Below are 14,639 nucleotides of genomic sequence, written 5' to 3' on the forward strand. Positions count from 1 at the left end.
ATATTAAGAAGTTTATTTCTAATATCAAGATAATTTAAATACACATTCTTTTTGAAGGAATAAACCTAAAAATTTATTGAAATAGAGACAATGAGTACAACCATAAATGATGTTCATCCAGTATTGAAATAAACAATTTTAAATTTGTTTTTACAATTGAAATATAAACTTTACTTTTTCGAACCTAATATAAAGAACATTATAACACTTCATCCGTCATCTCGACTAGCACTTTGCAATGTAGTCTTCATAAATCTCTCTCAACTACTAGTGCCCTGCATGTTGTGATTCCTTATACAATTGCAAATTACCTTCATAGATATATTTCAAAGGTAAAACTCTATTAGGATTTAAATAGATATATCCAAAATATAGATATATTAATTGTCAATACTATAGGTTATGGAATAAACAACCTATGATATAGAGTCACACAAATAATTTAAAACTACAAAAACAAACATCTAAATCATAGGTATTACATATTAAAGCAATCTAAGTATCCGGTAATTAGAAACAACGATTCTATTTTGAAGGAATGAAACTAAGTTTGTACCAGATTCATAAATTGAAATTTCTAATTACTAAAAATCCATCAAATTCAAGCTTTACACAAAATCAAAAGATTAACAAAGATATTATACTAAATAAATATGATGAATAGGTAATTTGAATTACGAATATGATATATGTACTTATTTGAAAGAAAGTCTCTAACCCATAAGAAAATGATGAAATAAACCTCATGAATAGGTCGTTTGAAATCATCCTTTGAAATCATATGCAACTTTGTGAAAGGTCTCCACCCAAAGAAAAAATGACGAATGAATTCACTACCTTCTATATATAGGAAGAAACATACCAAAAATTCATCATTATATGATAATAATGACATTAATGTAAACACCTAAAATTAAGTACTGATAAAAACCTAAAGTGAAGGTAATACCAACAATAACGTCAATCAAACTCCATAATATTTGCTAGATGATTTTGACTATTAATCCTATTTAATAGGTGAATGAGGAATTTGATAATGACAGCTTCAGTAATTCTTAACAACATTGGGTTTTAATATTTACCCTATTTAATAGGTTTTTTTATTTTGAATAAATCTAATTAATCGGTTTGGGTGTATATTAAAACACTCTTATGGATGGGTTTATTCTAAAAGGGGTGTGTGAATTTGGGTGTAGAATCAAATTCCCCTTTTTCTAAACATTCACTTCACGTAACGCAATGTCAAGCTTCATTTTGTATAACTAGTGCCAAGATCCTTTGATTTCTGTACCATTCTAACCATAGAAGATGTTTCATAAGCACCACCTAGCGGCAATGATGCTGGACTCGCAAATGGAGTGGCACCTGCGGAGAGAGACTGCTGCTGCTGCTGCTGCTGCTGAAAGATACCACCGCGCTGCAGGTAATTGATACCCCCAGCGGAATATGAAGCCTGAGCAGCACCAAAACTCGCGGAAAGGCATGAAGTAGTTGTGTCACCCCTAGTTGTGGCTCTCTGCAGTGAATGAGAGCTCATTCCCGAGAGGGCATAAGCACGCCCAGTGTGAGTATACAAATCCATAGTTGCCATTCTATCCATGATTTCTTGAAGCTCAGTTTCGAGCAAATTGCTGAGAGCATCCCCTGCTCGGGCTGCTGGTGTTGTTAAGAGAGTTTCTCTTCGTTGAGTCAAAATGGCCCTTGCAGCCTCCAGATTTCCAATCTCAGCCAACCCTTGTGCCTCTGCTATAGTTTCAGAGACCAAAATTCTGTTGCGCTGGCGATCAACCTCTAAAGAGACTACCTGATCTGCAGGGGAACAAACCACAGGTCTCGGTATCTCAACTAGCTCACCTTGCATCTGGATTAACTCATTTGAAGCTAGATCTCTGTACACGCATGACACGTCTAACAATGATGTCCTTGTATCTGAAGCTGAGGATTGTGGAACTAAGAGGTAGACCAGAAATTGTTTCTCCTCTTCTGCGTAGAGACTCCCAACATCAACAACACCCTGCAAGCCCTCATCAGATATATTTCTGACATATCTCCCTGATGGTATTGCTACAATCTTCACACCACGTGATGCTGCCCTTACTGTGAGGCGAACTTCCTGAGCCACAACACTGAGAAGACCACCAATGCACAGAGCAAAGGAATCTTGTATCATGCCAACTGATTCAATGAATGAAAAGGTGCCACCTGATGCATTAGATATAGCATGCATAGTATTTGGATCATGGTCGCTGCCAAACCCAAATGTGTGGACTGGAATTTCATGTTGCATACAATTAGAGCGAATCGAAGCAGGCAATTGGCCCAACAGTTGGCTTGGACTATGACAGTAAGAATCCACACCATCGGATAAAAGCATGATGCTAGCAACTGGGTTCCTTTCCCTTCGTTCTTCAAGGACCCGAATTCCTATCTCGAGTCCTGCCACAATGTTGGTCATGTTATCTGGTCTAAGAGAATTGACAGCTCGCACAGCACTTTCACGGCCTTCAACAGACATTCTTCTGAGAGGAAAGACTCTTCTAGCAGTTGTTGAGAATGTAACTATTGAAAGGCGGTCTGAAGGCCCCAAGTTTTGTATGATAAATTTGACAGCGCGCTTCACAAGGTCAAGCTTTAGGCCACACATGCTGCCACTTACATCCAGAACTGTCACAAGGTCGACCGGGGTACTCCCATGGCCATCGGTATCTTGAAGAGATGGTGCGCAAATGCTGACAAGAACAGGATATCGTGGATGAGATTCTGCAGCAGAGATAGCCAAGGACTCGGTCTGAGTCTTAATTGTTATACCCTGGGGGTCATTGGATTGCATGGGTGAGGTGGACAAAAGAGGTTCATCATCAGAGAAGCTAGGTGGCTGGGGAGGGGCCTGGGTTTGCTGCACGAATGGGAAGGAAGGATAATTCCAACTGGGTTGCTGATACGAGTACTGATGATAAGTCTGATGGGGTGGCTGTTGCGGGTGGAATGAGAATGAGATGTTGGGAGAGTTCCCACCCAAGTTGTTTTGCTGAGGGAAAACACCCCATGGGTGAGGGGGATCACCTGAGTTGTTTTGTTGAGAGGGGGAAGTAGTCCAGTTGTTTGGTTGGAAAGGAACATTATGCTTATCCCATATTGCTCGGCAAATGGGGCAACTAAGATTTCCATGCTGAACATTCTGGACAATGCAAGGGTAGTGGAAGGAGTGTGAGCATTGGGCAGTGAAGATGGCTTGGCCTTTCGGGGTTGCCATGCTACTCAGACAAATGCCACAATTGTTCTGCACCAATACGTATAGGTAATGTTAAATCAAAGACAAATGCAAATTCTGTTCACACATATGTGCACAGTTTTCTCTCCTGAATCACACAAAAGGAAAATGCTTTATCAACAAAAGAACTTTGCTACATTCAAACAGAAAAAAAGAAAAAGGGATGGATAAGGTTCTGTGCACAAGTACAACAAGACACAATCACTTGAGTCAACAATTTCCTAATAAACATGATAGAAACATATCTTGTGCAACATGGTAAGGCATTATCAAGAAAGGAACTTCGCTGCATTTAAACAGAGAAAAGGGATTCTACAGCATAGATGAACTTCTGTGCATCAGTACAACAAGAAACAACTTATTTCAATCAAAACTCATAAGTCATAATGAATATGACACGGACTATCTTCTGCAACATTTTATCATGATAAAAGGAGCAGTCACATTATGCATACACCACGATGGTCAAAGTACTCTTAAGTATATAAACATGCACAAAGGTGAGACGGTTAAATTTTCAAACCACCAAATATGTGAAAAAGGGTAACTTTCTCAGATGGAAACAGGATCAACCGAGACACACACACACACAAATATTCCTATAAGATTCTTAATATATTTCTCATAAGAAAGATTTAAAACCCTTCACAAAATTAAATTGTTAATCTAAAAATCCTCATAAACCCTTAGTCTACAGATTTCAGAATCTTCCGATTCTTGAATCTTGATCATTTCTCGCAATTATTGATCAATGCATGCCAAGATTCTGACAAAAAATCACAGAGTTACTTACTTGATCAGATGCAGTCCGAGAAGACATGGTGTTCGGAGTGGTCAAACAAGTCTTTACGCACCAAAGACTAGAACAGAGAAGGAGAAGGATCGCAGTGGCAAGGTTGATGCTTCAGCTTCCTCAACGCACTGGCAACAGAAACTAATAATGATTCCACAAAACACAGAGAGAGTTTTATAGAGAAAGAGGGTCCAAGACATGAGAGTCAAGCTCGGTGAAGATGGAGAAGAGGTCTGTGCGCTTTGTAGAGTGAAATGAAGAGTCGGTCAAACGAAATAGCAATACTGAGTAGACTTTGATTGAGCTAAGCTAAGGAAGCACGTCTGAAAATGAAATCGATTATTATATAGATATAGATTCTTTTAATTTTTCTTTTCAATTTCCGACGCTTGCAGCCTCTACCAACTAAATGCTAATGGAGAAATCAGATTATCTCCACACACAAAATTCAACCGTAGTCTGAGTTTATGTCACACAATGAGGCTTTCAACTCACTTTTGTCAGTTTCTTCATCGAGGTGTGGAACCATCTCATTTTAAGTAAGGCTCATTCATGTATGTTATGGTACTTGTATCACCATATTGAGCGAAAATAATAGCATGGATAAACTTGCGTAATAAAACTCTTCTGTATTCATATTGTGTCTTAAACGGGTCTGCTTATTATTATTTGTTTTCTTTTTGTAGAAGAAATTATATTAGATAAATAAAAGGGTTACAAGTTAGATTTAAATACGACACTTTTTCAGTCGTCTCACGTTATATTGTGCTTGTGTGTTTTTTGTTTTGTTTTTTCTTCTGGGGTGGTGTCATTTCATGTCCACAACAACCATCTAGCCAAGCACAAGCACAAGCACAAGCACAAAACTGGTCCTAATTAGGCAATATGTTTACCATCTACGCCTATGTCGTACTCATGTTTGGATTGGTCAAACAAGTCCTTAAGCACCAAAATCTAGTTCAGAGAAGAAAGGTTTATCCCAGCAGCAACAATGTCGTTTAGTATTGGAAATACGGGCCCTTAAGAGCCTTTGGGTTTCCTTGGGAGATTGGGAAAAAGCGTGGGTTTAACGCATTTGCCAAAAACAAAAAGGCGTGGGTTTAACGCGGATTAATGCGGAACTGTGATTTTCCCAATCTACCACTAACGAGCCGGAAATCCAGAGACCAGACCAGAGTATAAGAGACGTAAATAAGAAAGGACGGGAGGGGTATCTTAGTCATGGAAAAGTGACGGCCCCAGCTACCACAAAACGACATTGCACAGAACAAAACGACAGAGAAAATGATCAAATCGAACAGAGGGACTAAGGATTAAGCTGACGTTGGAGGTGGAAGAGGAGAGAGAACGTCGGCGAGGACTAGTCCGGAGGTTTCGAAAGATGAAGAATCGGAGCGCCACTTCGAACTCCCGCTTCTTTAACGGAATTGATCATTGAACATTTGAATGAGACTTGAGAGTCTATCCAAGGCCCAAGAAAAGTTCAGAAACTGGATTTTTATTTTTGTTCTGGGTTGGGCTGAGGAGGAGACATGTAGTAACCAAATCGGGTTATTTATTTTACAAAAACAAAAGAAAAGTAAAAAAAAAAAAATTTGGTGAGCATATATATGTGGAAGTCACGGCCTCACATAGGAGACTATCATCCATTCATCCATCTTGCCTGGCGTGAGGTTTATGGTTATCCTTCAATGTTAGGCTCACTCGCGATTATTTAGTGATCCAGCCATATTTATCTCAATCGACCGAGCAAAAATATCAACAAGGGTCAACATGTCAGATAACCCATTAACACTGGTCTTAAATGGGTCATGCTCGTCACAAGGTGGTATCATTTACTTTGTAAGAGCATATAACTCTTTAGAATTTTTCTTTCATAACACTATTATGTTTCGTTCTGGATTTGTTTCTTTATGTAAATATAAATATAAATGTGATTTTTTATGAAAAAGATATGAGTAGTAAGACATTTTGACACGAGACGGGTCAAGTTCGGTTGAAAGAAAATTTGTATGCTACTTATAATGTTAGTTGTTTATAATGATTGACTTCAATCATACACCTAAAGTGCCATAATGGAATTTGAATCACATGACTTTATAGAATGACCATAAATCTATATATTAGTTATTACAAATTGGAACATACACAACTGGCGATTATTATAAACATGTACATTTGAAAGTGATGTAGAACGAATGGCAGTCCGAATTGAAAAACAAATCGATTGTGCAAAAGGAGAAAAACCCAAGTTACTATTGCAACTTTGGCATTCGGTGTCCGATTCGTGATTGCTATAGCTTTCCGGAAAGGGAACGACGCCAGGAACAAAACTCGTACTATGCCACAACGTGTGGGCTTTTTCGGGATTTCGAGGTTGTTTAGGGCCTCAAAATTGCAATTTACTGTTTTTCAGAATTTTTGGTTTCCTAGTTTATTTTGGATTTGTTTTATTTTTACCCGTGGGCTTTAGGGTTTCATTGTTAGTCACCCTAGGGTTTCTTTTCTCATATATAAGCAACCTTAAACGGGTGCAGAACCTATCTTTTATCATATTATCAATCAAATTGAGAATTTTCTCTTTTATCTCTGGTTGACTCCAGAACATTTGTTTTAGGTTTATTGCTTGTAAACCTAGGTGATCTTTCCGACTGCGTCAGGTGGTATCAAAGCAGGTCTTCCCTGTCTCTCCTATTTACCTTAGTAGCAATGGGTGAAATTACAAAAGCAGATATTGAAGCTCTTACCGCAGCGTTTACCGCTGCCTTCAACTCTGTGAATACTCAGATTGGAGAAATTTGTGGAATGTTGGGAGAGAGGAATAACAACAACAACAACAACAACAACAACAACAACAACAACAACAACAATCGGAATAGAGGCGGGGAAGGAGGCCATCGAGTTAGGGCTCCACGTGGTGAAGTTGTTGATAATAATTCAGAATCTGGTTCTGAAGAAGAAATTGTGCAACCTGAACAACGAGGACAAGCTGACCAGGATTACAAAGTCAAGGCTGAGATCCCTTTCTTTTCTGGCAACTTGGGTGTGGAAGATTATCTGGATTGGCAGCTTCAGGTGGACAGATTCTTTGAGATTATGGAGGTGCCTGAAAACAAGCAGGTTAAACATGTAGCCTGGCGATTAAAGAGTATTGCTGCAGTTTGGTGGGATAAGTTGCAGAATACTCGGAAGAAGCAGAGGAAGCAAGGGGTTAAAACATGGCGAAGAATGAAACAGCTTATGATGGAGAGATTCTTGCCAGATGATTATGAGCAGATTTTGTACAAGTTGTATATTGAATGTGTCCAAGGTACAAGGACCGTGGCTGAGTGCACTGCTGAGTTCTTACGCTATTCAGAGCGCAATGAACTATGAGAAATTGAAGGTCAGAAGGTGGCTCGCTATATCAGTGGACTGAAGCCAGCCATTCAAGAGAAAATCTTATTGCAAACTGTGTGGACTGTGACAGAAGCTACAAGCCTAGCATTGAAAGCAGAACTATTAGAGAAGCCTTCACGAGCTTCTTCTTTCCAAAGGTATACCTATCAAAGGAGCACAGAGTTGGTGAACCCCTCAGCTGGCAAGGGAAAAGCCATACAACAAAATATAGAGGGTGCTCCTAGGGCGTCCAATCCTTCTTTTAAAGGGGCTAGCAGTTCTAGCAGTTCTAGTGGTGCTCAAAATAGGTTCCCAAATCAGAAGCCTAATAATCCTTATGCGAGGCCTACAACACAACTCTGCTATAGATGCAACAAGCCTGGACATAGGTCTAATGTGTGTCCTGAGAGGAGACAATCTGCCTTTATAGATGATTATGATGAAGATGATAAAGAAGTTGGATGAGGTGATGAATATGAAGGGGTTGAGTTTGCGGTGGAGGAGTCTCCTGAGAAGGTTAATATTTGTGTTGCAGAGGATCTTATTATCTCCTAAGGAAGATGGGCAGCGGCGCAATATTTTCAGATCACTTTGTTCCATTAATAACAAAGTGTGCAATCTTATTGTGGATAATGGGAGCTGTGAAAATTTCGTAGCCAGGAAATTGGTGGAGTATTTGCAGTTACCTACACAGCCTCATGAGGCACCTTATTCGCTGGGATGGGTCAAGAAAGGTCCACAAGTTTGAGTTGCTGAGTCCTGCAAAGTACCAGTATCCATTGGTAAGCATTATAAAGATGAAGTTTTGTGTGATATTATTGATATGGATGCTTGTCATATTTTATTTGGACGACCTTGGCAATATGATGTGGATGTGACTTATAAAGGTAGAGATAATGTGATGATGTTTATGTGGAATAGTTATAAAATTGCCATGGCTCCTGTTTATCAATTTGACAAATATGGTGTAAAGAAAGGGGAGAGCTTTCTGATCTTGTCTAGCAGTGAATTCGAGATGGAGGAAGCCTTTAAAGAATCTGAAGTTATTTGTCCAGTGGTGATTAAAGGGTTGTTGACCGCAGAAAAGGAAGATATGGTAATCCCTAAGGAAGTGCAGAATATGTTGGGAGAGTTTGAGGAGTTGATTTCGGATGAGCTGCCCAACGAGTTACCACCTATGAGGGACATTCAGCATCAGATTGATTTGGTTCCTGGAGCTAGTTTGCCTAATCTGCCCCATTATCGCATGAGTCCTAAGGAGAATGAGATTTTGAGGGAGCAAATTGAAGACTTGCTGAAGAAAAAGTTCATTCGTGAAAGTATGAGTCCTTGTGCAGTTCCAGTCCTCCTTGTTTCTAAGAAGGGTAATCAATGGCGGATGTGTGTTGATAGCAGGGCCATAAATAAGATAACTGTGAAGTACAAGTTTCTTATTCCTCGTTTGGAGGACATGCTTGATGAGCTCGAGGGTTCCAAGGTGTTTACCAAGATAGATCTTCGAAGTGGTTACCACCAAATTCGAATCAAGCCAGGGGATGAGTGGAAGACAACCTTTAAGAGCAAGGATGGGTTATATGAGTGGATGGTGATGCCATTCTGGTTGTCTAATGCACCCAACACCTTTATGAGGCTTATGAACCAGGTTCTTCATCCTTTTATTGGTTCTTTTGTCGTGGTGTATTTTGATGATATATTGATATATAGCAGGACCAAAGAAGAACATCTTATACACTTGAGGCAGGTTATGGGAGCTTTACAGGAAAATAAACTGTACATTAATCTGAAAAAGTGTACTTTCTGCACCAGCAAGTTGTTGTTTCTGGGCTTTGTGGTTGGAGAAGAAGGCATTCAGGTTGATGAAGAGAAGATAAGAGCTATAAGAGAATGGCCAGCCCCAAAAACAGTTTCTGAGGTGCGAAGCTTCCATGGTTTGGCTACTTTCTACAGGAGATTTGTAAGAAATTTCAGTACCATTACTGCTCCTATTACTGAATGTTTGAAGAAAGGCAAATTCCAGTGGGGAGAAGAACAAGAAAAAAGTTTTGCTTTAATTAAGGAGAAACTTTGTACTGCACCAGTTCTTGCTCTTCTCAATTTTGATAAGGTGTTCGAGGTTGAATGTGATGCTAGTGGCATGGGAGTAGGTGCTGTGTTGTCAAAAGAAAAGAGGCCAGTAGCATTCTTTAGTGAAAAGTTGAGTGAAGCTCGTCAAAAGTGGAGTACTTATGATCAGGAATTTTATGCAGTGTTCCGGGCATTGAAGCAATGGGAGCACTACCTTATTCAGAGGGAGTTTGTATTGTTTACTGATCATCAGGCCTTAAAATACCTTAACAGTCAGAAAACTGTAAACAAGATGCATGCAAGGTGGGTGAGTTTCCTGCAGAAATTTCCTTTTGTGATTCAGTATAAATCTGGTACTCTTAATAGAGTGGCAGATGCTTTGAGTAAGAGGGCTTCATTGCTGATCACTTTAGCTCAGGAGATTGTGGGTTTTGATCTATTGAAAGAATTGTATGAGGAAGACGTTGATTTTAAGGAGATTTGGGCCAAGTGCAGTAGCAATCATGCAGTTGCAGATTTCTATATGAATGATGGTTATTTATTCAAGGGCAATCGGCTATGTATCCCTAGTACATCATTGAGGGAGAAACTGATTAGAGATTTGCATGGAGGGGGTTTGAGTGGACATTTGGGCCGAGACAAAACTATTGCTAGCCTTGAGGAGAGGTATTTCTGGCCACAGCTGAAGAAGGATGTATGAGCTATTGTGAGGAAGTGCTACACCTGTCAGGTTTCTAAGGGTCAGTCCCAAATTACTGGTCTTTATTTACCTTTACCTATTCCTGAAGATATTTGGCAGGATCTTGCTATGGACTTTGTGTTGGGATTACCCCGTACCCAAAGGGGTGTGGATTATGTGTTTGTGGTAGTTGACAGGTTCTCCAAGATGGCACACTTTATAGCTTGTAAGAAGCCTGCTGATGCTTCCAATATAGCCAAACTGTTTTTCAGGGAGGTGGTTCGTTTGCATGGAGTACCCAAGTCCATTACTTCTGATAGAGACACGAAGTTTCTTAGTCACTTCTGGATTACATTGTGGAGAATGTTTGGAACAGCTTTGAATCATAGCAGCACACCTCACCCTCAAACTGATGGGCAAACAGAGGTTACTAACAGAACTTTGGGGGACATGCATGGTCTGGAGTGTTTGTGGAGATAGACCCAAACAGTGGGATTATGCTTTGCCACAGGTTGAGTTTGCTTATAACAGTGTTGTGCATAGTGCAACAGGGAAGTCACCATTCTCATTAGTTTATACCGCTGTTCCTCGACATGTGGTTGATTTAGTGAAGCTTCCTAAAGTTCCTGGTGTTAGCGTTGCTGCTGAAGGCATGGCTAAGGATGTGCAGACTGTTAGAGAAGAAGTTCAGACCAAGTTGGAAGAAACTAATGCTAAGTATAAAGCTGCAGCTGACAAACATCGAAGAGTTAAAGTGTTCCAAGAGGGTGACGACGTGATGGTATTCCTAAGGAAGGAGAGGTTTCCTGTTGGTACCTACAACAAGTTGAAGCAAATAAAATATGGTCCTTTTAAGGTGCTGAGGAAGATCAACGACAATGCTTATGTTGTTGCACTTCCTGATTCCATGGGCATTTCTAACACCTTCAATGTGGCTGATCTGCATGAGTTTCGTGAAGATGAGGTTCTTTATCCTGAAGAGAACTCGGGGTCGAGTTCTTCGGAGGTGGAGGAGACTGATGTAAAACGAATGGCAGTCTGAATTGAAGAACAAATCGATCGTGCAAAAGGAGGAAAACCCAAGTTACTATTGCAACTTTGGCATTCAGTGTCCGATTCGCGATTTCTATAGCTTTCTGGAAAGGGAACGACTCCAAGAACAAAACTCGCGGCTATGTCACGATGTGTGGACTTTTTCGGGATTTCGGGGTCGTTTATGGGCTCAAAACTGCAATTTACTGTTTTTCAAAATTTTCGGTTTCCTAGTTTGTTTTGGATTTGTTTTATTTTACCCGTGGGCTTTAGGGTTTCATTGTTAGTCGCCCTAGGGTTTCTTTTCTCATATATAAGCAACCTTAAACGGCTGCAGAACCTATCTTTTATCATATTATCAATCAAATTGAGAATTTTCTCTTTTATCTCTGGTGGACTCCAGAACCTTTGTTTTAGGTTTATTGCTTGTAAACCTAGGTGATCTTTCCGACTGCATCAGAAAGAACATTTGTACGTTCTAAAACATGAACATTGTTCAAAATGGCTTTTGGCCTATAACATTACCTGGAGGATCATAAACACAAGCAAAAATTGTATCCCCACTCTTACATATAACTTTAGCACAGCCAATCTGCATCACAGACAACGGCACACAGTTCAACAACAAGGAACTCATATCTTTCACCGCTAACCTGGGCACCAAGATGAGTTTTGCATCTGTCGCTCACCCCCAAACCAACGGCCAAGTCGAAGCAGCAAACAAGATAATCAAGAAGCTGCTAAAAAAGAAGCTCGACGACGCCAAGTAGGGGTGGGCGCGGGTCGGGTCAGACCGGTTTTGGGCCAAAACCGCATCCGACCCGTATTATTCGGTGAGCTGAATATTAGGACCGGCAACTGAATGTTAATGGACTGGGCCGAAAATTCGGGTGACCCGAACTTTCAAGTCGGTCCTATTCGGTTTCGGTTGATCGGCGTCGTCGCTCATCGTCGTTCGAGAGTCGGGATCGTCGTTGCAGATCGAAGGTTGAAGAGTCGGGCTTGGTGTTGTGCAGATCGAAGGCGTCGGCAGGCGGCGTTGGTAGGCTGAGGATCGAGCTCGGCGTTGTGCAGATCAAAGGCGTTGGTAGGTGGTGCGGCGTGGTAGTTGTTGGTCGGCGGCTGTGAGAGACAGAGAGAGTGTTGGTCGAGAGAGATGAGAGGCCGAGAGAGATGAGAGAGAGAGAGAGATGAGAGGCTGAGAGAGATGAGAGAGAGAGAACGGCTAGCCTCGAATAGGTTAGGCCGTTAGGGTTTTCTTTATGATCAGGTAAGGTCAAGTTCACATGAAACCCAATCAGAAGCCAATCAGAAGTTGACACGTATTAAAAATAATAAAAATTAATAATTTATATAAATTCGGCCGGTTCGGTTTATTCCGGTCGGTTCAGAGTAAGAACCCGGTTCAAGCCCTGCTCTATCCGGTCCGGTCCGGTTTGATGCATTTTCCTTAACTGTTTCTTCCGGTTCGGTAACCGGAACCCATTTTCGGGGCCGGATCGGCCGGTTTTCTGCTCCCGGTTCGGTTTCTGCCCACCCCTAACGCCAAGGGTTTATGGGCGGAGAAGCTCCCGGAAGTTCTGTGGGCCATCAGAACTACCCCAACTTCTGCCACCGGGGAAACACCATTCTGCATGATGTTCGGAACTGAGGCCATCCTACCCATTGAAGTCACCCAACCTACCACTAGGGTCCAGGGCTACGGCTCTGAGACCAACGACGAAGGCATCAACCTCGACAAAGACCTCCTCGAGGAGAAACGCCACAAGGCCCATTTGCACAACTTGCAAAACAAGCAACAGGTATCGCGTTTCTACAACTCCAGAGTCAAAGCCCGGAACCTCCAACTGGGGGATTGGGTAATGAAGGATGTTATTCCGCCACCAACGGCACTCCGCCCAACTTGGGAAGGACCATACAAAATAGTGGAAGTCGTTAGCCCGGCACCTTCTACTTAATGGACAAGGATGGTGTGACAACGACCCACCCTTGGAATACCGAACACCTTCGGTATTATTACAAATAGTCATGCCGCTACCCAAGAGCATCTTGACTTAGCTAAATTTTTGTTCAATATTTAGCTAAGGGAAGCTACCCAACGGGTACAACCCCGCTTTTGTAAATGTTGTTCTGTCAGCTATCAATGAAACGAGGAATTATTCAAACCATTGTTGCCAAGTCAAAGCACAAGAGTTAACTGGCAACGTCAACAATATTCGGCGGACCACGTCCGCTACATCGTGCACTTGGAACAATTTTAATTCCTTTAATGTTTCGTTGATTAGCAAAAGCACAAGTCAAAGCTTTGGCGGCATAGCAACGTTCAACCAACGCAATCATTAAACAATTCCACACTTGGAAAAATTTCAGAGGCAAATAGCAAATACTTCATATATTTAGGGTCGGGATTACCCGCCCAAAAATATTGTCAAAGTTACAAAAGAAGCCTTAGCGACACTACAAAAAAAACAACAAGTGCAAGGCCATAGGGCTCGAATGATCCTCAGGGATTATTGGGCGTAGCAGCAACTTCTTCACCATCCACCGGCGGTTGTCGATCGGCCAAGCGGCTCGTTTGATCAGACCCAGGAGCGGTAGGGCTCGGCGTCACCATGGTGCCATCCGCACGGGTGTGAGCCGCCATAAAGTCAGCGCGAGAGACTTCTGATTGAGTTGGAGGCGGAGTCCGCTGACAATCATCCACCGGATGGTCACCGCTCTCGCCACTACCCGAGCGGACACCCTCAGTTTGAGTGGGGACCACACCGCTCGCAGGAGGTTCCTGCTGACCTGACAGCCCGGTAGACTGGGACGCTATGACCCAGTCAATGGCCCCTTTCTTGTTCAGCAACTCCAGGTTAGCGGCGGCACCAGCTTTCGCTGCCTCCATCAGGGGTTCCTTATACGCTAGCGACCTCTGCGTGGCTCGTCTTAGCCTTCAGCGGGGCAACCTCGCCCTCCAACCTCTTCACCTCCGCAGACTGGGTGGTAGACTCCCGCTGGAGAATATCAGCCCGCTTAGCCTTAGCCGCCAGCTTCTCCTGCAGCAGAGCTATGTCTTGCTCCAGCTTTGACACATGGTCGTTCCGCTTGAGGTCCTGCTCAATGGTGACATTCAACTTGCCACGGGCATCCATCGCGTCACATTCTGCCTTGGTCAGGCGTCGCTCAACAACCGCCAGCTTGTCTTTGGCCTCCACCAACTCCATCTGGAAACCTTTGATCTCCTCCCTCAGTTGCCGCTCAACCCGAGGTTGGGTAGATGTTGCCAGGAATAGTTCATGCAGCCCAACAGACAGGTGCCCGAATGTCGAGCTGAACGGCGATTGTTGAACAGCGGTCGAGCGGACGGTCTCATCCAGTCCGCTGAACCCAAGCCGCTCACAGAGGTGGAACAAGAACTCCCGCTCGGGATTGGTCAG

At 42.2% G+C, this 14,639-nt stretch overlaps 2 protein-coding genes across 2 annotated transcripts; one reads left to right on the top strand and one right to left on the bottom strand.

Annotated features, from left to right (window-relative positions):
- Positions 1–1,215: 1,215 nt before the first annotated feature.
- On the bottom strand, positions 1,216–4,507 carry LOC133732657 (E3 ubiquitin-protein ligase WAV3-like). The gene is made up of 2 exons (XM_062160240.1): positions 4,065–4,507; positions 1,216–3,280 (listed from the first exon to the last, which is right to left on the bottom strand). Exons 1-2 carry the CDS (start codon positions 4,089–4,091, stop codon positions 1,250–1,252), a joined length of 2,058 nt encoding a protein of 685 aa, XP_062016224.1. The 5' UTR covers positions 4,092–4,507; the 3' UTR covers positions 1,216–1,249.
- A 2,266-nt stretch (positions 4,508–6,773) lies between these two features.
- Positions 6,774–7,907, top strand: LOC133731182 (uncharacterized). Its single transcript, XM_062158618.1, has 3 exons — positions 6,774–6,777; positions 7,006–7,374; positions 7,450–7,907. The coding sequence occupies exons 1-3, from the start codon at positions 6,774–6,776 to the stop codon at positions 7,905–7,907; spliced, it is 831 nt and encodes a 276-aa protein (XP_062014602.1).
- Positions 7,908–14,639: the final 6,732 nt, after the last annotated feature.

Source organism: Rosa rugosa, chromosome 2 (assembly GCF_958449725.1).
Source record: "Rosa rugosa chromosome 2, drRosRugo1.1, whole genome shotgun sequence".
Lineage (NCBI taxonomy): Eukaryota > Viridiplantae > Streptophyta > Magnoliopsida > Rosales > Rosaceae > Rosa > Rosa rugosa.

Coding starts and splice junctions, on each gene's coding strand:
- LOC133731182 (XM_062158618.1), top strand. Junction 7,375..7,449: donor GTATATTGAATGTGTCCAAG/GTACAAGGACCG, acceptor GAGAAATTGAAG/GTCAGAAGGTGGCTCGCTAT.
- LOC133732657 (XM_062160240.1), bottom strand. CDS start 4,091: ATGTCTTCTCGGACTGCATCTGATCAA. Junction 3,281..4,064: donor CTCGGACTGCATCTGATCAA/GTAAGTAACTCT, acceptor GTATTGGTGCAG/AACAATTGTGGCATTTGTCT.